This window comes from Lonchura striata, chromosome 1 (genome assembly GCF_046129695.1).
Source record: "Lonchura striata isolate bLonStr1 chromosome 1, bLonStr1.mat, whole genome shotgun sequence".
NCBI classification, from domain to species: Eukaryota; Metazoa; Chordata; class Aves; order Passeriformes; family Estrildidae; genus Lonchura; species Lonchura striata.
Window position 1 is genome coordinate 89,149,903 of NC_134603.1, and position 22,007 is coordinate 89,171,909.

At 42.5% G+C, this 22,007-nt stretch overlaps 1 protein-coding gene across 1 annotated transcript; it reads left to right on the forward strand.

Annotated features, from left to right (window-relative positions):
- Positions 1–8,186: 8,186 nt before the first annotated feature.
- Positions 8,187–21,744, forward strand: CD83 (CD83 molecule). Its single transcript, XM_021553534.2, has 5 exons — positions 8,187–8,365; positions 8,494–8,624; positions 18,212–18,428; positions 18,542–18,645; positions 20,374–21,744. The coding sequence occupies exons 1-5, from the start codon at positions 8,323–8,325 to the stop codon at positions 20,530–20,532; spliced, it is 654 nt and encodes a 217-aa protein (XP_021409209.2). The 5' UTR covers positions 8,187–8,322; the 3' UTR covers positions 20,533–21,744.
- The last annotated feature ends 263 nt before the right edge of the window (positions 21,745–22,007 follow it).

Here is a 22,007-nt window from a genome sequence, read left to right on the forward strand (position 1 = left end):
CCTAGGCTGAAGGAATGAGGGAGTCTGCAGGAGCTGTCTGGGAGAGTGTCCTACTATTTTGAAGAAAGTGGTTCCCAGAGACTTTATGGGAACTCTCATGAATGTGCTCCCTTTATGTATGTTTAGATGTCCTTGTCCCTCACCTCCAGGCAAGCTAGGCTCCATTCTAGGCTACCTCCCACAAAGCTGCTGTTCCAGTGGCAACTACACACATGATGCTTCACAGTCTTTGTTGGGTGTTGCTGCTCTCCATTTTCCTGGGTCTTGTTTTCTTTCACGAGTGTGGAGCTCTCAGGCAGCAGATCTTTCCTTTCAAAGCTAAAACAGAATGGAAGAGCAACTGTTAGTATACAGAAGAAATGTAAGCAAAAGGAATGAACATACTTCAATCCTGGCATTTGGTATAAGGTCCCTTGCTTCCAAGTCACCATTTCTGACTCCTGTGGAATGCTTCTGCTCAGGGCAGTTGAATTAAAGTATTTGTAAGACTGTCCTTCAAAGCTAAAGGAATGAAGATCCAAAATGTACCGGAGGGCAAAGCAATGTAGCAGTATATTCCAGCATCCCTTGCACATTTCCCTCACTGGATGTCAGTGACAAGGAATAAGAGAGAAACCAAAGACTCACCATGAGATCGCAGCAAGTCCAGACCAGTGGTGCTGGGTGACATAAAAGGAGATCTGCTAGAGGAGGAGTTTTGGCTGTCTCCTTTATTTAGGCATTTCAATGGCTCCTCCCTCAGAAGCTGGGTATGGAGCCCACCAGACTCCTTCTAATGTAAGTCAGCAGTGGCTGTTTACAGGATGAGTGGGCAAGGAGTTCTCAGTTTGCTCCACTGACCACTGTGAATCACTTCCGTGCATAGGTTGTGGCAATGTGCATCCAGTGCAATTAGCCCAGTATCCTGATCCTTTAGGCCATGACATCTGAACTAAAAGATTTCAGGGTGACACACAGATGCACTGCCAACCTCTTTTGGATCATCACCCAACAGACCTACCTCCAGGCTGATCCCAAACTGCTGAGGTGGGGAAAGGCTCTGTGAGTGGCAGCCTTATCTGGGGGAGGGACAGAAATTATCTCATATCTTCAGGCCACATTCACTTTTGCAGTACATTTTGAGGAAGGCACAATAGTAGATGACCCCTGATGCTCTATCAGGCATACATCCATGTGGGTTTGTGACACCAAAAAGAACTGCATGGTGAATAGACTGCTGGATGCAATACCCACTTTTTGGATGATATGGAAAATCTGGGCAGGCTTTTGGAGGAGGCTTGAGAAAATCTCCAGACACAGTGTACAGAGCAAAGGCCTCAAGAAGGGAGGAGACAATTTTGGGGACAAAATGAATGCAGTCAGATGGTAATCTGGAGGCCAGGAATTCCATAATAGCTTCATCTGAAATGCCTCCAATACCATGAGCAGAGCTGAACTGGGAGAAACAGAGACAAGCTATCAATGCCTGGCTAGGAACCAGCTGAAGACAAAGGATTTGAGCTTGTTAGAAAGAGGGAAAACTTTCATTATTAATGAGTCAGATTCAGGTAAACTGAAATAAATCCAGCAGTGGCACCTAAAAAGATATTAGATTTTTTTAGACTGAAGGAAGGCAGAAGCTGACAAGTATTAAAACATGATTCAGGATGGCACATATTCAGAGCAGGTAGTCAGGAAAACTTTGTCCTCTGCTGAATAGCAATAATTTGGTGAAACTTTAAAAGGGAGAATGAAGAATAATCAAAAAAGACTCTCACAGTATATCAAAAGAAAAAGAAAATATGTATTTTCAAATGAAAGCTAGAGGTCTAACAAACAAGATGACTTTAAACAGAAACTTGATGGGAAGAAGGCAATTGATCAGATACTTTAGAATTGGGGTAGAAAGCATAAAAATAGAGACAGAGGAGGCAGAAGCAGTAGAGAAGTGGTAACATATTGCCCCTTTGAGAGAAACCTTTGTACCAAATCAAAGTAACACACTAACTTTGTTTACAAGCAGCTCAAAACCTATATAGCCTGACATTTCTGGCCTAAGTCAGAAATATGCCATATCATATCAGTATTAAATCAAATGTCTGTATCTATTACATGCTGAGGGAGATCAGAGTTGCTGACAGAGCAAGAAATGCAACAATAGCAGCAGGTATCAATTTCCTACTTGTATATTGGATAAATGTCACACAGGGAATTGATGCTGCATAAAATGAAAATATTGTTTCTGCATGAAAGAGCATACAAAAGAAGAAGAAACTTTTATATTAGCCCAGAGCAACATGAACAACCTCGTTCAAAATGCCCCTGCTCAACATACTTAGGGAACAAAACAAAACAAAACAAAACAAAACAAAACAAAACAAAAGCAGACTGCAATAGAATTATGTAATAAGGAACTTTATAAAAATAAGCTAAAATGGATGCCTAAAGGCTAAAAGTTTTCCTGTAGCTATTTAAACATAGTGTGTAGGAATAAATTTTTTCTCTCTTCTGTGTATGGACAAAGTATTTGGAAAAGAAAAGCTGACACAGTTAACAGCAGGATAAAAGAATTTATTAGAAGCAGAAGACTTCCTTCACAAAATAGAAGTTGTGTCCAAGAATGGAAAATAGAAAAGATCATAAACTCTGACAAGTTAAATGAAAGCCACAACAAGGTCATCCATATAGAAACCCACGAACATTTTCTGAAAATATGAAGTCCATCAGTAAGGAGTCTGAAAGAAATTAAGGTACCATAGGACAACAGAAAAAGCCTTCACATGAATAACCTGTTAAAAAGGGAGAGTAAATGGTCATCATCCACATTTGAGGGAGGTCTTAAGTGATGCTTGAGGGGGTTTTGGTCTTGGGCTCCTGCTGTTTAACCTATTTATAAATGAACTATAAAAGAGGGCATATGATGAGAAGACAATTTGGTGAAGGCCTAAAGTAATTACACATAGTAGGGGCCAGTTGCCTTAACTCATTTCAAGCTAGACAAGTATTCTGTTGAGGTGTCAGCACATGCCTGCACTCATCTCATGCTCTTTGAAAGGCCTGGAGAAAGCCAAATGATCATGAAAGATAGCAAAAGAGGGAAGAAAGGCAGATCAATATCAAAAGGTCAGGAATGTACAGATAGGGAACCAGAGGAGAATGCACCCTACCCTGAAGGCATCCGAGGAGCCAGCGGACAGCTGCCACTGACGCTATGCTGGGAGACTTCAGAGGAAAAGGGAATGGATATAGGCTGGGAGACTTCAGAGGAAAAGGGAATGGATATAGGCACCATGGTCATCAGCACTTTTCACCAGGCTTCCTCTTTCTTCTGCTGGAGATGGTGGGGGAAGTTAATCAGGAAATCCCATGACTCAGTGGGACCACAGATGGGGAAGGTACTAGAAAAATAAAACAAAGAAGTCTGGAAGATGCCAGGAGAGGGGCCACAGCTTGGCACAGTTGCTGTGTGTACATGGCTGGGTCCCTGGATGGCACACAATGGTCAGGGCGTCCTGTAAGGCTTGCTGTCAGCACAGGCTGCTCCCAGGAGGAGCTACTGACTTGCATTCCCTGTGGGCCATGGAACCAGCTAGGAGTACAAGGTGACCTACTGGGATCCCCAACTTCTTCCAGTGTAAGAGGTCCCATAGAATGTGTCTAGGAAAGTTGTACAGGCAAGAGAAAAGAGAGAGGAGCACCACGAGGAGTAAACATTTCCACAGCATGACTTGGGGGCAGACATGCTGAACTTTAGACCTCTTGTACAACAATGCCTGGCTGGGTGTAGCAAGGAGGTGCAAGATCCAAGAAGGACCTCTGCAATGCAGGGACTGTATGGGGATTACTGTTGCAGAACTGAGTAGAAATGTCTGCTCTTTAGCTTTTGGAGAAGGCAGCAGGATTGACCCCACTTGTAGGGCAAGCAATGTAGAGTACACTGAAATTTGCAAAAATTTCTGTCTAAGATGTCCCCAGGCCTGGTGAGACAAGAACCATCTACCAAACTGATGGAAAAAGAGGATCCATGCTGCTGTTAAATATGAGATTTCAATGTGTATCTCCAGTGGATACTGCAGTTTGAATACAGCACCTTGGGCTGCTTGGCTACCTGACAGCTCACTCACTGCCTGCTGCTGCAAACAGCAAAGATGCTGGACTAGATGCAGCTTCAGAACAGCCTTATCCTAATTCTTACAGTTGTGTGTATAGACTTGTGATAATCTCTTGCTCCCTTCTTGCCTAAACTCCCAGGTCAACACTATCTAAAGAGGTTTCTGATTTTGGATGCCTCCATTTGGATCTGTTCTTTGGATCACACTTCAATTTCTACTTGAGTATGCTTAATTCCTACCTTGACAAACAGGGCTGGCACATCTCAAATGGCTTACTCCAAAGTCCAGGCATTTCAGAGGACTGGCTGTTTGTGTATAATTAATTGGGTGTTATTTATTGATCTGGCAGCAGCAGACAGTCTGTAGTACAAAGCTCTGTGCTGCCCACCAGGTCACAGTTCCAGTGTTTTGGTTTCTCAGTATTGCTAGATCATTACTGTTTAAATAGCAAAGGCAGTCCCTGACCCAACATCTGCCATAAAGGGGCAGAGAAGAGAATTGTTCTTAAACTTTCCTCACTCCAGTTTGTGAGTAATCTACATACCTCTCATTAGCTGCAGCCTGGGAAGTCTCAGTTGTTTTTACTTGCTAGTGTGGGCAGCATCAAGATCAAGGCACGACAGGAAAATAAACGCTGTGGCTGCAGCTCTGCTGGGCTCCTAAAAATACATAACTGCTCTGCTTTTGTGGCTGTGGATTCTTCTATCACTGTTCCTTATCTGACATTGCAATGTTACACACAGTATATTATTTAAAAAACAGTTGTCTGCTAAAACATATAGCAAAAGGCTTCCAGTTTTGCTAGCTGAACTGAAGCAGACAATTTATATTGCTGCACAGGAGATTAACACTAATAAATAAACCAACCCCTTTTACCAGAGTCTTTATAAGAGACATGAAGCATGTGGATGGACCTTATTCACAGCAGGAGCTTAAATGAGGTGGAACAAATGTTATTTGATAATCATATCCCGAATACAGAAAAATCTGTGCCTTGAGAAAAATGCTAAATGCTGTTTTGACACCTTTGTCTTAACCTTTAAACCTTCATTGTGGAGAGCTCTGTATTCCTTGTAGAGACCTGTGCTTCCTAATGAAGCACCCAGGAGAAAACACATGAAATAAGCATTCTTACATATTTTGCAGCCACACACTGGAGTAGGAAATCAGGAAAACTCTGCTACACAAGTGTCTGAGGGATACCTACCTGGTTTGAGGAAACAGGATATGATTCCATGAACAGCATTTCCAAGGCACTGAAAAAAATATACAGTCTTGACTTTTTAACCTTATCCTATGAATCTATCCCACATCCTTGTGCTTCTAGCCTCATTTCCCACAGAGAATGAAATTTCTGTGATCATGCCATCTGGCTGTCTATCAGCCAGTATGTTCTGAACCTGCTTTCTATCAAACTGACAGAGGGATTGAGCCTCAAAGAGAATTAAGTGCCTATGAAATTCACGAAAATCAGCAGCTGGGTCGAAGGTGAGGCTCCAAAGGAGTGCCCTCGCTAAGGGCAGGGTGGGCAGAACGCAGCAGTTTTACACACTGCTTGCTCATGTCAGTCATCAGCTGTGCAGTTCTGGACTCAGCAGAGCAGATGCTGCTCCTGCCTCAGTGAGATCAGGGGCTCATTGCTGCTGCAGTGAGTGGTGTGGGAAGGGAAGGAGAGCAAAAGGCAACAGGACACACTGCACAATGGCAGGTCTCAATAGGGCCACAGAACAACGCATTCAATGATAAACTTCCACTTATTCATGTAACTGCACAGCTCCTGCAGTTGCTGAGGGCCCCCAAGCATGTGGATCTGTTTCTCATGGAAAAGGCTGACAGGCAATCCCTACCTCTCCACTCCCACACCCGGACCTGTGCCACAGAGCTCCCACTGCTTCCAGTGCTCAGTGAAACTCAAAGCATGTTCCAGGGCTCTGGAGACAATAGACTTGATCTTTGAAACCATAGAAAGGATATTAAAAGTTAGGTTGGAAAGTACAGCCCGGTTCAAAGTTTCTGTAAAGAAAAAATCCCTGCCAGGGAAAATTTAGAAACCAGATCATTTCTCCTTCCCTAGCAAAGGGAGTTTCAGCTTTTGTTTTTTGTATCTTGCTCTCCTGCTTCATGCAGTGTGCTGTGCAACAGCAGCTGAGCTTGCAAATACTTCTGGAGGAAAAGGGCTGTTTTGCTTGAAGTTATGCCTGTCCTGGAGGGAAAATCCATGTGTTTTTAAGAGTCCAGTATTTTAACGAACCGAGGAAGAATGTTGTTTAACATCACCTTGGCAAGTGTGTGCGTGGCACGTACATTTCCCAGTGCTGAAGCCTGGCCCTTCACGCTTACCTTCAGCACACTTTTGTGTGGGCAAACTTGTGACCCCAGCCTCAGGCTTCCCCCAGCCCCCCTGGCTGCTGCTGGCCAGGCCACCGGGGCAAGGACTGCTGCTCCTGACCCACAGCAGGGCCAGGAGCTTGCTGTGGTTTGCTCATGATGGTTTCCTCGTGATGAAAAGGGAGATAGAGAAAGGCTGTGCCTCTTGATGGGTTTATGAAGGGTAAACACGTAGCTCTGCAGGACTCACAGAAAGAGACCCTTGTGTAAAAGCTGAGTGCCCTTCTTGGAGATGGGTTCAATGTATGACTGACTTGTGGGGGCAGAAAAATCATCATTTTAGTGAAGAACAGATGTGAAATATATTAACTGAAGCCCTCTTCTCTCTAAGATTTCCTTCAGCAGCATCCCCCTCTCCTATCTTCTCAAGGACTCTATTATTTCACACAGGAAAAAGAGTGATTTGCTCTCACTCTCAAGAGATCCACTAGGTTTTATATTTCACTTGTACTTTCTAAGTAATTGATTGAGGTCCTGGTCCTTGAAACCAGAAAATATAAAGAGAAAAATAAAGCTTAGGGCCTGTTATATTTACCATTATGGCCAATGAAGATAGAAGCAAAAGTCTTTAAAAATAAGTGGGCTGTTCCAACAGTGAAGCCCCCAGTGAAATTGCTGTCTGACTTTCTTCACAGAACAGACTGGAGTTTCCAAAAGTGTTACCCACCCACAGCATTTACTCATCTGAGTAGGACTTTGGCATGTGAGGACTGGTCAAACTGACTTCTCCTCAAAAAGTTTTCTAGAGGTGATTTGGATTTAGGATGCCCAGACTGGAGTGGCTTCCAGAATCCTGGTTTTCAAAAGGGGCTGACCATACATTCTCCATCCATCAAATTTAACACCCCCCTCTCCTAAATAGCTTCTCTCGATCATGATCTCAGTAGCCTAAAGACAGCAGCCCACAATGGTTTTCCAAAAATAACATCAGCAACTTTCAGTTTCAGGATTTGTAAATGCTTCTGTAATGGTCCTTGGACTTCCTCAGAAATTCTCCAGGGGTAAACAGCTCACACAGATCACAGGGAAAAGATTTCCCCTCCCCCCTCCAGATATCTAGAGGGGATGTCCAAACAGTTCCTCTTCTGAGAGCTGCCTTGACTTTTTTCCACAATTAAATTTTCCAGCAAATAATTTGTAAAGTTATGTCACTCCAAATGCCCTTTTTTTTGGTCTTGAAAATGACAAAATATGCTAAGAAGAGATAATGTTCTACCTCATGTGTGCCTACCTGAAGAGTTAAATGTATAACTCTACTGAAATACAGTTTGTTTAGCTCAGCCATGCTGATAATTCCTGTTTAGCCCTTAGCCCCAAGTCAAAGTGTTTCCATGGTCCTGTGACCTGAGGTCTTAAATGTGGTTTCAGAAATGTCACATCATAAGGCCAACCTTTGCACAGCACTGTGCTGTTAGAACTGCAGAGAGGAGGCTGAGAGGGGATTCTTAGCAAGCCCTTTCCCCTGGCATTTTGTCACTCAAGGGAGATTTGTTGAGTGCTGGTTTTGATGGCTTTCACACCAACCCACAGTGCCCCTTGGTCACCCTTAACTCTGTTCAGATCAATACAGAGGGGGAGAAAAAAAGAAAAAAGGGAGATGAGTTGCTGCCACTGCAAGTGCGTGCAGAAATGGGAGTGACCTCACAGATTTAAAGGGGAGGAGCCTTGGTTCATACGTGTAGGGATTTTCCCTATGAGGAAAACCTCAAGAAAAGCCTGGGGGATTCCCCAGTCTGCCTTCAGAAATATCACTCTAGAAGCAGTCACAGCTTCACTCTGCTCTCACAGTCCATCCTGCAGAGAGGCACACTGTTGCTGCTCTGTGATCGAAGCAGTAGAAGCCATGTCTTTGGGAGTCCACGCTCTGCTCATCATCCTGTGCAATGGTAAGTGGACAGCCCTGCAATTTTCCTTCTGGTATTTCATGTCTGTTTTGTGGGCATATGTTTTGGGAAGGCAGGAAGGATTGTGTAAGCAATATTTTTTAAAGGTGATGTGTACCTGTGCTTTGCAGTTTGGTGCTTGATCCGTGGGACGTCTGTGATGATCCCAGATGTTGCTGTGAGGTGTGCTGAGGAAGTGGTGCTGCCCTGTAAAGCTCTTCAGGACTCCTCAATCTCCTACCAGACAGCGTCTTGGTATAAAGTAAGAAAAAAGTCTAAGTTACTTGAGCAGTCTGCTTTGCTTTCCTACCTGATATTGGCTTGTCTTGTATGGAATAGGTTGTTTTCTGCAGAGGAATCCTCCCATTAGTGCAGTAGAGAGAAGGCAGCACTGCAAACCTTTGAGCTGACCACGGGGAGCAGGCTGTTTGGAGATAAGCTATTTGAGCATGATTTCCTGAATTACTCTTGGCCTGCTTTTCTATCTAATTATTGCTGGCTTCTGTGGATCAAAATTCAGGCGATGCCCCATGTACAACCTGCCAAATGCTACTCTAAAGAGGAGTCTTGTGGGATTTTCTTCAAAGCAAAAAAATGGTATTTAAGCCTTGGAACATCAATGATGTTGCTCTTGTTTAATCCCCTGAAAACAGGAGATGATTTTTTTCTTTGAAATAAAAGAACTGAAAAAGTACTTGCTATTCTTTAGGAAGATTTGACTAGTGGGGTGGGCATAAGGGCAGAGTGTGAGCAGAAGGCAGATGGAGAGCTAGAAATTCTGAGTTATCTCTTTGCAGTCATGAAGTAAAAATCACATCTTGACTGCTCTGATTCAGTTTCTCTCTCCAGAGCAGGAGAGCCCTGCTGACCGCCTGTGTACAGGAGGGGTTACAGGAATCAATCAGCTGATGAGTAGAAAAGTCCCACTCAACATTACCAATATGAAATTTCTAAGAGAGGTGGAATTGCCCAGTGGTGGCTGTTGACTGTATGGCACCATAAATTTGCACCTCAGTGCAGAGCTTCAGCTTATGGTGTGAGCTAAATTAATGGGAAAAAAGGGAAGGTTTTGTTCTCCTCCATTCCCCACTCCCAGCCATACAGTCCTACTGCTTATCATGGGCCACTCCTGGTGGTCCTCCTGTTACCTGTTAAATCAACTCTCTGTTGATTGTTATAGTAGTGGAAAATCAAACTGCAAATAAAGATTTTGCGGTTTACAAAGTTGAATTACTTTCCCATGTGATGGGAGAGCAATGGAAAGGAAGAGGAAAAAAAACTTATTTATGGGTGTTGAAAACCGTTAATTTATCTCTGCCGGAACCTAAAGCCACAGCCTTGGCTCCCTCAGCAGTTCGGTCAGATACAGTTTTAAACTCATTTCCTACAGTAAACCAAAAAAGAGTGTTTGCTATTAGATACGGCTTCTGAGGTTGAAACTTGCAGTGCATCTGAATTTCATTGCTGGTACAACAATGAGCATCTGCCTACAGACCAGATGACAGCTGTACCTCAAAAGAGCTGTTGTGAACATCTGACTGCCAACCCACCATGTGCAGCATCTTTTTCCAAATGGTTGAACTAAGCACAGGTGCTAAACAGGGAGGAGAGAATAATGCTTTTGGTTGAACTTTACTATGAGATTTGGAATATGAGTCAACTTATTCCTTTTTGTTTTATGCCTCAAAAACTGGACAAGAATCTATATTTTCCATCCAGATATGTGCTAATTATTGAAGGCTCCTTTTCTCCCACGGTGTCCAGGAAGGGCATGGAGCCCATGGAAGGCAAACAATGCTATCTGGTGGAGCTGGAGGAGTTGAAGAGAAGGGGTAGGGGGTGGGGAAGGAATAAACAGAGAGGCTGACAGGATCCCAGAAAAGTCTCCCCCAAAGTAGTGTTGGAAGTCAACAAAAACAAAAACAGGCTGCAGTGTGGAGATCCTCCAGAAGCATGTGCTTTCCCAAGTTCAGTGGAAGATGGGAGGCCCAGGTAGCAAACAGCAGCCAAAAGCTATTCCCTGATGAAGTATAAGGAAAGCCTACAAACCCAATTTTATGTTGCCTTCTAGCTCTTTGCAGTTCCACCTGGGCACAAAATGACTGCACATGCACAGGAGGGTGGTATTTGATTATGCCTTTTGTGAGGGCCCTCTCTGGTGCTGCTTCCCCTTGCAGCAGTCATGCTGTGACAGTGTAGAGTGCCACTGGATGTCCCCTGCCCTGTCCCTATAATACCCACTCCCTCCATGGTTTTCTTGCTCTTCCTGCTTCATCTGCTTTGCTCAGGAAAAGACTGGTTTTCCAGTGTCCATCATGACAGAACCTCACACTTACTTTCTCTGCTGACACAAAAAGTAACAAAAGTCTAGCTATTATCAGGTCTTGCCACAGTCCTCAGGGGCTGATGGCACCAACTGTAGTACTGCTGTCTTCTGTTTGCTTGTCCCGTGAGAGAGGTGGGAAGTGGGGACAGGCAGATGGTGACGCCAGCCCAAGCCACAGCTGCAGCCATATTAGGAAAAGCAGAGCACCAAATCTAAAAAGCCTGACCCTCCATGGAGAAAAGCAATCTAGGCTCAGTGTTTTGTGCTGAACAAGCAATACTTCTACTTATGGGGCTAGCTAAATAAGCAGTGGCTTGAAGATCTTTCTCCTCCCTTCTCTACACTTTGGCTCTGTGCTGCTGTCCCCACTCAACACTGCAAAGGAGGGTGAGGGAATGGTGGTGTGTGACCAGGCTTCCCAACACAGGTAATTACTCTGTTATTTAAAAACAACTACTGAAGGATTAATCAATAAACACCACATATAACCCCAAAGGACTAATTAAAAGGTAATTCCAACAAATTGTATGAAATTTCAGGCTGTAAATTTCAAGCAGCTGTTAGGTGAAATCTTTTGTATGAGGTCACTTTGAACTGTGAAGTAAATGCAAGCAATTAACCTTTGCTTCTGTTACTTAAAAAAATGATGGTGGCAATGTTACAGTGCTGCTTGTGCAGCTGTTTGCACAGGGTTAATGTTTGGTGAGCAAACCACTCCTTCCCACTGGCACCTCTGTGTGCTCAGACCAAGTGAGGGCCAGTTTGTTACAATCTGCTAAAAAAAAAAAAAAGGTTGTAATTTAAAAGTATTTGCTGTATAGAGAAGTTATTGCATAATGGAGTTAATATTCTGGTGTCAAAATCCAGCTGGGTGTAAAAAAGGTTTGCATTCAATTCCTTTGCTTTTGCTAATGGATGTGTTTGAGCTGCTGTGCATCCAGGATCATTGGAGCTAATTATCCTCATGCAGGAAGTCACCTGTGTAAATAGGTCTCTGTAGAATCAGGACCACAGTCAGTCAGCTCAGACAAAATGATTTTTACTTAAAAGTATAAGAAGTAGGTTGCCTGAACACACTGGGGAGAAGGTAGAGCACCAAGTCCTCTTCCAGCCTGGTGGAGTTCTCCTTCCATTCACTATGAGGCCATGGAAAAGAATTCATAATGATGATAGTCTTAAAGTGTGGTATGTTTTTAGGAGTGCTGATGTCCTGCATGCCATAAAACCATATATGAGCAGCATGGAAGTTTGCCAGCTGAGAACTGAAAACTAGGTCTTTTTTGCCTAAGCACTCAGGCACTGGGACTTGTCTATGGAAATGCTGGTTTGAATCTCTACAGCCCACCTGCAAGACAAGAATCTGGGTAATGAAATTTTACTTACCTTTCTGCTGTGTAGGGCTATTGAAAACTGAACAGTTTCTCTTTATGAAGTACATTGAAAATGAGAATCACTTCATAAACCTTTATAATTATCACTTTATATCCAGCTTGAAAATCAAGTTTAAACACACACAAAAGAAGTCCCAGTAGGTATTACACTATTTTCTTCATGTGATAGCCAGAAGAGTCTTAATCTAAAATAAATCTTGAGGAAGAGAAAAGAAGGCTGTGCTTCAGTGGAGAGAAATCTGTTAACATTACAGCACTTCCTTGAAAAATATAAAATTATGGCAGAATAAGAGGGGGAAGTCATATTACAAAGTAAGAATAAACATTTAATATTGACTGCACCTTCCTTCAAAGGAAACTACTTTTGCTAAAAGTGCATAACTGTGATATATTAGCATAGGTAAATATTTGCAAAATTACTTCAGCTGAATTTCTAAACTACACAAAGAAATGCAGTCCAATGCTCCTCAGATGTCTATTCATCCCCAAGTAGCTTCATCACATTAATGATTTAGACAGAAAGGGAGCAGTGGAAATGATTTCATGATCAAAACAATTTTTTTGTCTGACATGAGCTAAGACTGGATGCTCTTAGCTAAAAAAAAAAAAAAAAAGAAACCAAACCAAGCCAAAGCAACTAAACAATAGTTTAGTTGTTCAATCTGTGTGAGTGAGTCAAAGGGCTTTTCCAGCTGGCTCATTTGTAACACATAGTTCCTTCACTGTTGTTTTGGGGTTGGGTTTTGGATTTTCTTTCCTCATCTGCCCCCCTGCTCCCCCACCTTCTCTTTTTACAACACACTCAGAGTCCACTCACATGTGCCCACAATTTATGTCTGTTATTTTCAAATTTAACTTTGGTATCTCAACATGACACTGTATAGGAACCATATGGATGCACCTTTAGCACTAATCAAATGTGGAAGCATTTTATTGCTGAAAAATACACTTATTAAGCAGTTTCAGCTCAGTTGTGTTTCGTTATATGTTGGCTATTGGGCATTGCCAGAATTCTATATATTTTGCTTCAGAAGATAAATTCCTTCTGGCCATATGTTGATTTTTAGCTCTCTGTAACAGTCAGAAATTTCAGCTTGGTCATTATGCCTGGTATGATTTTAAACAAAACCATTTTTACAATTCTCTCACCGTCACTAGAAAGTAATCTGATGTTAATATATTCCACATTTAAACTGACATCAGTTTTGGACCTCAAAAATTTTTGCTGAAATAAAAATTTTCGTTTATGAGAAAAGTGGTTTATATTGGAACTTTGATTTACCTGGAAGACAGTGTACCACTTCAGTGTGGGAAAAGTTTGATGAGAAAATTTATTTAATGAGAGCAGAGAACATGAGTTAATGTGAGAACTGCTCACTTGCACATGTTCATGATAAAATTAAATATTAATTTATTAGTTGGGTGCAAGCACTACAGCATGGGTGAATTGCCATTTTTAGGGTAATGCTGTAGTGGTTTTCAAAACAATAGCTAAAACCTAGCCAGCTAGAACTGAGCAAAATGTTCTTCCTCCTTCTTCCATCTTGTTTTTAGTTCTCTGAAAAAGAAATATTTGCTGAAGACCACTTTAATTATTGTACCTATTTCTCATAATTCATACAGTCAGAGAACAGAAATATATCATCTCAGTTGTATTTTCAATCAAACATATCCCATTTTAATATCCACTGTTCTTACCAAAAAGCTCCGGGCTAGGAGAAACTTAATAGGAATCAGTCAATTGATTAGAGAATATATGTGGGAAAATCACAACCTTTTTACACCATGTGTTTCCAAGATTTTGGGAACTAGAATAATTTTCAATTAAACTCACTAAAACCTCACAACTAGAGCTGGCTCCTCAAGGCTGTGTCCAGTTTAGTCCTGAATATCTCAAAGGATGGATTCCACACCCTCTCTGGGCAGCCCATTTGAGTGTTCAACCACCTCTAGAGTAAAAAAGGTTTTTCTTTTGCTTAAGTGGAATTTCCTGAATTTCAGTCTGTGCCCATTACCTCTTTTCTTGCCTCTGAAGGCCACTGAGAAGAGTCTGGCTTTGGTTTCTCTGTCCCCCTGTTAATCAGGTTGAGTCAATACTGATAAGATGATCCTTAGCCTGGTCTCTTCCAAGCTGAACTATCTCTTCCACCTTCTGCTCATGTCAGATTCTCCAAGATATTATCAATCTTTGGATCTCCAAGATACTATCCACCCTTCACTGGGCTCCCTCAGGTATGACCATGTCTGTCTTGCCCTGGGAGCCCAGCACTGAACCCAGGACTCCAGGGTGCATCTCAGCAGGGATTGAACAGAGCCGAAGGATCACCTCACTTCAGCATTTGCTGAAGATATTCTGCCAGGTGATTTTTGAAAGTCTGCCACAGATGTTAAATATCAACTCACATTTCTTCTTTTTTTTTTCATTTTCTTAATGGCTAGTGTTATGCAGATAGGCACAATTATTTTGCCAGGACGTCCCTGTTCTGGGGGAATTAACCCCCAGGAGATTACATGCTAAGAAGGCCCTTTTTATGAAAATAGATGTAGTAGAATTTTCTACCTGTTCCCACACAAATCATCATTTACGTTTTGCATTTTGGTAAAGCCATTAGCAGCAAACATGGGAGCAGGAACATGCTCCTTTTCTACTCCATTTGGAGGTGGGGAGCAGAGGAAGCTGGCATGCTGCATTTTGTTCAGCAGTGAGGTGTAAGGGACACGAAACACAAATGAAACGTGAGAAGAAAAGATTTTTTTTCACTGATTAAAGAAGAGGATTGTCCCTACACAAGTGGATTGCTGTCTCTGGCAGTGCTTGCTTTGATCCCTCTAAGCTTGTGTGGAATTAATTAGGTAAAACCCCCAGCATTTACCTTGGGCTGTGGTATCACCTGGAGGACACTTGGCATGAATTAGTGCTGGTTTATCAGAAGCCTGAGCTGCAAAATGATCTGTCCAGTGAGAGAGTCTGCCAAGTAATTCACAGGAGGTGGCAAGCAAAGCATTTTTGTAATTTTAATTAGGTTTGGGGTGGGAAAGAGGTTATCTTGAATAGAGCAAGAGGCAGAACGATGACCTTACTGAATATCTCATGTACTTCCTTTTATACTGCTGGGATATGAGGACACACTCTGCAAATTTGCTCAGATGTTTTCTTGCTATGTAGAGAATTTTAAAAGGGAGGGGGGGTGTTTTGTTTTATTTGGGTTTTTTTTGTTTGTTTGTTTGTTTTTTTTTGTTGTTTTTTTTTTTTTTTTTTTCTAATAAGATAACAGGAGATAAGATTTCTGTGGAAAAAGGCTTGGTTCAGGCATCAGAGAAAAGGTTGCTGTGATCTCTGAGTAGGGGTGGATGCACTGCTTGCAGAGGCTGGAAAAATGCCACCAGATGTCTCTGCAGCCTAAAAAATGTTGGGATGCTGCTGGGCACGCAGCACGCCTGCAGTCTGCCTTGCCTGCCCTTGCCCTTCAGTAAAGAGGAGGTTTAATGGAGGAAGAAAGGCGTGCAAACCCTGAATTAAACCCACACATGGCCCCTTCCTCCTCCGCCTCCCCAAACTCAAGGTTCACAACCCTCATCCGGGTCACCAGTGGCTTCTCAGCAAGTGAGGGAGCCAGATTAGGCCACAAAGTACCTTGTTCTTCTTGTTTGGGGGAAAAGCATGTTAGTACAGTTTCATGACACCAGTTTGCCTTACACAGAGCATGTCTAAGGCAAAATTCTGAGAGTCTTCTCTGCAGGGTCACCATCACTGTGCTTGCAACAGCAGCCAAGCGCCTTAAAAAGCTTTGGAGGCAGTAACCAGTCCTACCCCTCACTGTTCCCATGAAATAGGGAAGTTCAATCATTTACCCAAAATCTCGCTTGGAATAAGTGCATGGTCAGGCATGGGATGCATGGACTTAATTGAGCTCTCCCTTATAGGAGCAGTCCTGATTGCAATTGCATACAGAAAGATCAAAGTGTTTTCTCATTCCCAGATCTTAGCCACAAGAATCACACCACCATTTACCACCCAGGGCAGCAATTCTTTATGCTGCCAGTAAATGAAAGGAAAAGAAAAAAAAAAACAAAAATCCCTAAACAAACCCAAATTTTTGTGTGTAGCTCAGACCTCCTATCTGCAATTTAGGTCAATGGAAAGGGCAGTCAGGCAGGTTTATTTTATTGCTCTGTGTGCAGTTTTAAATTTCACTGAAGAAGGGGGTGGGAAGGGAAGGGAAGGGAGAGTGGCAAAAATTAGATCTGAGGGAGGTCAACTATATCCACTTAACTGCTATTGACCTAGTTGTAACCAGAGCTGAGCCCAGCCTGAGTATTGGAATTCCTCTGGCCACATCTCCGACAATATGCAAGGCCTGAAAATACCTAAATCCCTGTGGCACAGTGAAGTCCCTACAGCCTGAAAACCACCATAGATACTGCTTGTCTTGTAGCTGCTTGGGGTGGAGTGTAATAAGAAAGAGAAGATGGGGTAAATTGACTGGGGGATTAAGGGGAAGATTCTTCCCTCTTTCTGGGTAAAGTGTGGAAAGCCCCAGGAAATTACTGCTCTGTGTTTCAGTTGATGCACTGAAAACCCCAAAACCTTTCTGAGAAAGAATCTTTACAATTAAGGAAATTTTGTGCTTTAGTCTCATTCCTCAGTTCCTGAAAAGTTCCCCAATTTGAAACCATTTTAGGCTGCAAATACAACAATGCTGAAGGGAGCATCAAACCCATACTTCTCTCCAGACTCTTGAGTGTGCTTTTCTCCTGCAAACACATGAAAGAGAAACCAGATACTCCTAACCTCAGTATGAGAAAGTTGTGTTAATTTTAATAACTTACAGTGTAACTGTTATACCCCAATGCAGTAGCTATGCTAATAGAAAGTAAGCACCAACATATGACCCAAAAATGTGTCTATTAAAATAAAATAATAATAATAAAAAGCCTTGGCTTACATTAGTTATACATTTGGCTGAAATGCTGAGCCTTGGACTTATGAGTTGGCTCTCACTCTGCTGGTCCACAGAAAGATTGAATTCATTACTTGTGAAACCTTTATGGAGGGCATGCTGCCTCAAATCCCAGGGAGCAACTTCGATGAATAAGAATGGACACAGGCTAATTCAAACCCTTCTTCCATCTTTCAAATCAACTTAGTGATTTCTCTCTTCTTTGTGGTTCCCAGCCAATTGTCATTTTCAGTGCATCCTATCGCCCTGCAGTACGAACTGTTCTGGGAATACACTTCATTCCTCCAGCAGCCTCTCGGCAATGCCAAGAATGTAGCTCTTCTGGTTACAATTAAGAAATTCAACATACAAATGCTCCCCAAGTGCACCAGAACCTGCTTGTGACCTTCACACAACTGAATCTGAAGGAGTCAAAGCAATTTTTTGTTCCAGTTCTTTGGTTCCAGTCATGAGAGGAAGGGAGGAAAGGAAGGGGGGAAACCTCCATTCCTCCAGAGAGGCAGCATGGTTTCAGGGGTCAGCTGCATAGAAACTGGCACAGGAAGGTTCAGTTTCCAGGGCTGCATTCCCACAGAGAACTCTGGGCTGTGGAGCTGCTGGGAGGATGCCAGCCTGTGCTTGGCAGAGCCCTCGTGCAGTGGCACACTTGCTGGGTTATCAGGTTTAATTGTCACCACTGCATGGCAGAAGGTGTGCTGGCAGGGCAAGCACAGGCAGCAGTGGAGCCCCCCTGTCTGCTGCCATGCTCTCCTGTGCACCTCTGGTCCCCAGGCCACAGCTAAGCACCTGGGTAGGGCTGCCTCTTGCTGCCTCTCCTCCATCCCCATGGACTGTCTCTCTCAGTGTGAACTCTCCTGGGGCCTCTGCATAAGCCTGCTGAGAGCAGACTCTACCCCTGCCTTCTGTCATGTTGCTGTCCAGGTGAGGCAGCTTAAGCAGTTGTTACAGAATAGTTCTGTAATTCTTATTTATATAGTCCATTTAAGCAGAACCCCATATACTTTTGGCTTGCAAGCATGAACATATTAAATGGATTTGTAGTTGTGCTCCCCCCGCCTCTCTCTCTTCAGCCTCTGCATTTTCAGCCATAAGCCGGCTTTAAAATTTTCTTTACCCTAAAACTGGGGATGACACTGTTGCCCAAGAAGAAAGATATATTTGTGTTTTCCAGATGGCTGGAGATAGTGAAAGAATAGCATGGGAAGTCCTTGATGTGGAATCTCATTTTCCAAGAGAAGCTGGGGGGTCTTTGGAGCTCTCCAATGACACCTCCTTTTCACTGAGGATCAAAAATGCAACAGGCGGAAACAGCGGGACGTACAAGTGCGCTCTGGGGGAGCAGAACGGAGAACACAATCTGAGCAGCACAGTCACAATAAAAGTAACAGGTACAGTGCAGCGCTTTGACTGCCCCATGCTCTGCGTGGCATGTCAGGAAGGTAACAATTTTAAAATATTTTACAAACACCAGAGCAATGTAACACTGTGCTTTATATTTTAGGCTGCCCTGGAATAGAAGAGGACAAACTAAAAAAATACAAAAGCGAGCTCTTCATGCTGACTTGCCTTGGGATTTTTTACTTGCTGCTCATCTTCTTTACTTGTGTAAGTAATTCTTTTTCTCGTAAGCAAGCAAAAATACCAACCAAAACACCCCCACTCATTTTCTCTGCTAGCACTGCTTTAACACAGCTGGTCTGAAGTTGGTGTCCATACTTAATTTATTACTAAACTCAGGTACATGAGGAGAGAGTTCCAAAGAGAGCAAACTGCGCCCTGATCTAGCTCTAACTCAAACTATCAGTTATTTTCCTGCACTCTCACTGCTCATTTCTGCTTCCAGTTACTCTGTGTAAGCTACTTATCAGTTTAAGGGCATGGCAACAGGTCTTCTGGTTTAGTACCTGGGAACAGCATTTGTCCAAGATGGAGGCACAGACCCCTAGGAACCCTTCCCACCTGTGGAATTACTTAGTGTGGTGGCATTATGGACATGTCCAAATCCACCTGCTTTTTGCCTCAGTTTCCACACTGGTAAATTGGTGTCAACCCCATTTCAGATGAGCATTTTTGTGAAGTCACGTCTTTCTTGTTGAACAGACATTTTAAAATACATGGAGAAAAATCTCATTGGAGAGTTTATCCATATCTTTACTGCTGGATGGTAGTTCTGGGAAAGGAAGGGAGAGGAGGCACTTGGGAAGTTCATTCCACAGAAGAAAAACTATGCTTTGTGTGCAGTGGCAGTGAAGTCACCTTTCTCAGAGGTAGCAAGAATCTTGGGTACCAGTACAGTGCATCACTGGCTCCATTTGTAATAAAAACAAAACCAGAACCAGCCTCAGCATTTTGGGAGGTCAGATTTAACTTTTGCTGCCTGTTTCATATTTTCCTTCTTGTTTTGCTCCTCAGCAGATGAATCATAACTGTTGATCAGAGTGTATCTAATTAGCTGTGCTAAATGTAGCTTTCCATGTATCTTCAGGGAGCAATTAAATTTATGCCTCTCTTTTTTAGATTGACAGTTCTGCCAGTAATTTGTGCCATTCAGACTAAAATTTGACGAGATAAATCTTGTAGGAATTTGTTAAGCTGGAAGTATGAAGGCAAGGATATCACTCAGAAGAGACAGATGCTGCACGTTCTTCTCAGTGTCCTGAAAGAACTTCAGATCTCTACAGAAATCTCTCCTCCCTTACAAAAAAAGTCCCAGTTTTAGTGGTACAGTTATAAAAAGCAGAGCTGTGTAGTGAAGATAATCGCTCTGGTGGAATTATGTGTATCTTATTTTTGGATGAGGCCCTGTTTCAGGTATCAACTTAGCTTTCATCAAAATTTAATACTGACCTGATCTCACAAGTGAGGTTCATTATTTAAAATGCCTGTTAAGTTCTTACAGGTTGCCTCGTCCTCTTCTTTAGTGAAGATTGTGCTTTATCTCCGCTAAACTCAATAGCAACATTCACTTTAGAACTGGTTGGCAGGACTGTGGCTTTACTTTGACAACTTGATGAAAATATTTCAGGGATTGGCTTGCATTAAAGGCAGGTAGAAGTGCACTTGCAATAGCTTGATGCAAGGCCTGTTGAGATGAAAATGTGAATCAAATATAAATTTTATTTTTTCACTGAGGCTTTTGTCCTATAAAGTTAATTGATTTAGCAAGAAACAGCAGCTTTTATTGGTACGGGGTGCCTCCAGTGACAAACAAATGGAAAAGGTGTAATGAGCTATAGTTAGCAAAGAGAAAAAGGAAAACCTCCAAAAGTTTTTTTTAATTGTCTTTCATAGGAATTATCAGTTTTAAGCTTTCCTTTGTGTTTTCTCTTTTAGACATGTCTAAGAAAAGAGAGTATGTCTCCCAATTACCAAAAAAACAGACCAGATATGAAGCACATGCTCACCCTCATCAATGTACATGAAATAACAACTTTCCAGCATTTAAACAGTGACAGCACTTGCAAAAATGAGCTTACTTCAAGTTCTGTCTAAGTTGACGTTGATGGCACTGCGGACTCATCAGTAAACAGAAGCTGGGTGGTTCAGTGGTATGAAGAGGGAATAAATGATAATATATGGTCTCTTCAGAACAGCCTGGAAGTACAGGTACCTTGTCAGTGATCTGCTTGTGCTGGACAAGCCTTTGACAAGCACTGTTATGCACAATGGTAACTTTTGAGAGTTAGTTAGCTAAGAAATACCTTTACAGCTACACGTCATGTTACAATGCTGCTATGAGGTTGTTATCAACTTTATTTCACTCTGCTGTGAAGCCCTCCTTTTGTGAGCAAGAATATGCTTCTAAGATGAAGACTGAGTTATAGGGAGGCCATGGCGGTGCAAAGCCAGCAGATGAAGCTCTTCACTGGACTGATATCTCCCACCCTTCCAAAGCAAACACAGCAGGTGCTGTGGTATGAAATGATAAGTGTGCAGGGCTGTCTCTGCTCTGAGCCTGATCCTGGATGGAGTTCCTTTATTGCAAATGAAATGTAATCCATCATGTAATTTTCAAGTAGACTGAAGAGGTGACTTCATGCTCTTGCACTGGATGGATCAAAGCGACATTCACTCTTAAATCTTAGAGTGACAGACAGGCTGAGAAGGAAAATCTTCTCAAAATCTTTCTGGACTGAATGAACTTTTTATATCAGCAGGAAAAATAGGGACATATTTTCCAGGTTAATCTATAGGAAGCTTCAATGAGACTGTTAATCTCAAATAAGAATGAAGAAGACTGTGCTATTACGGACATGTAAAGATGACTTAGTGTGTGCTTTACAAAATGTGGAGCCAAACATATACAACACTTATGTCAGTCAAGCTACATGAGTGATGACCAAATCCATGGCTTGGAAGAAATCAACCAACCGTGTCTTTGTGATGTACTAAGTTAGCTATGAGATACAGGAATGGAAGATGGGACATATGGGCTTCTGGTGTTGGCAGTGTATGTATGTGAAAAAGGACATGAGAAAAGCTGAACTCAGGCACACCATAAAGGGGAGAGAAGATTTGCCCTTTTGGACCAAAGCAAGTGATCCTAGGCTCTGAATCCAAGGAACCTTCCTCTATGGGATTACTTGTGCAGAAGGTGAAGGAAGGGACTGTGGTTGCTTATGCCATAATATCAGAATTTTAGCCCAAACATCAGAACTTGCATACCCTAAAGTGCACAGTCTTAAAAAAAAACTTCAAGAACTGACCAGCAACCTTAGAATTTTTCATTCAGTTTGGAATTCCAGGCTGTTGACAAAAAGACCTTTCCATAATCCTTCAACTAATTTTGAAGTGTTGATGGGAAGAAAGCTGTACATCACTCAGCACTGGCTCTGTGAGCAGGGTAGATGTCTGCATTGCTGGAGTCCAAGAGGCTCCTGACCAGAATGACTTCTAGTTACAAGGGATATGCAAATTACTTAGAACATAGTAAAGTAATGCCACATTGCTTTTTATTTTTTCTGTAA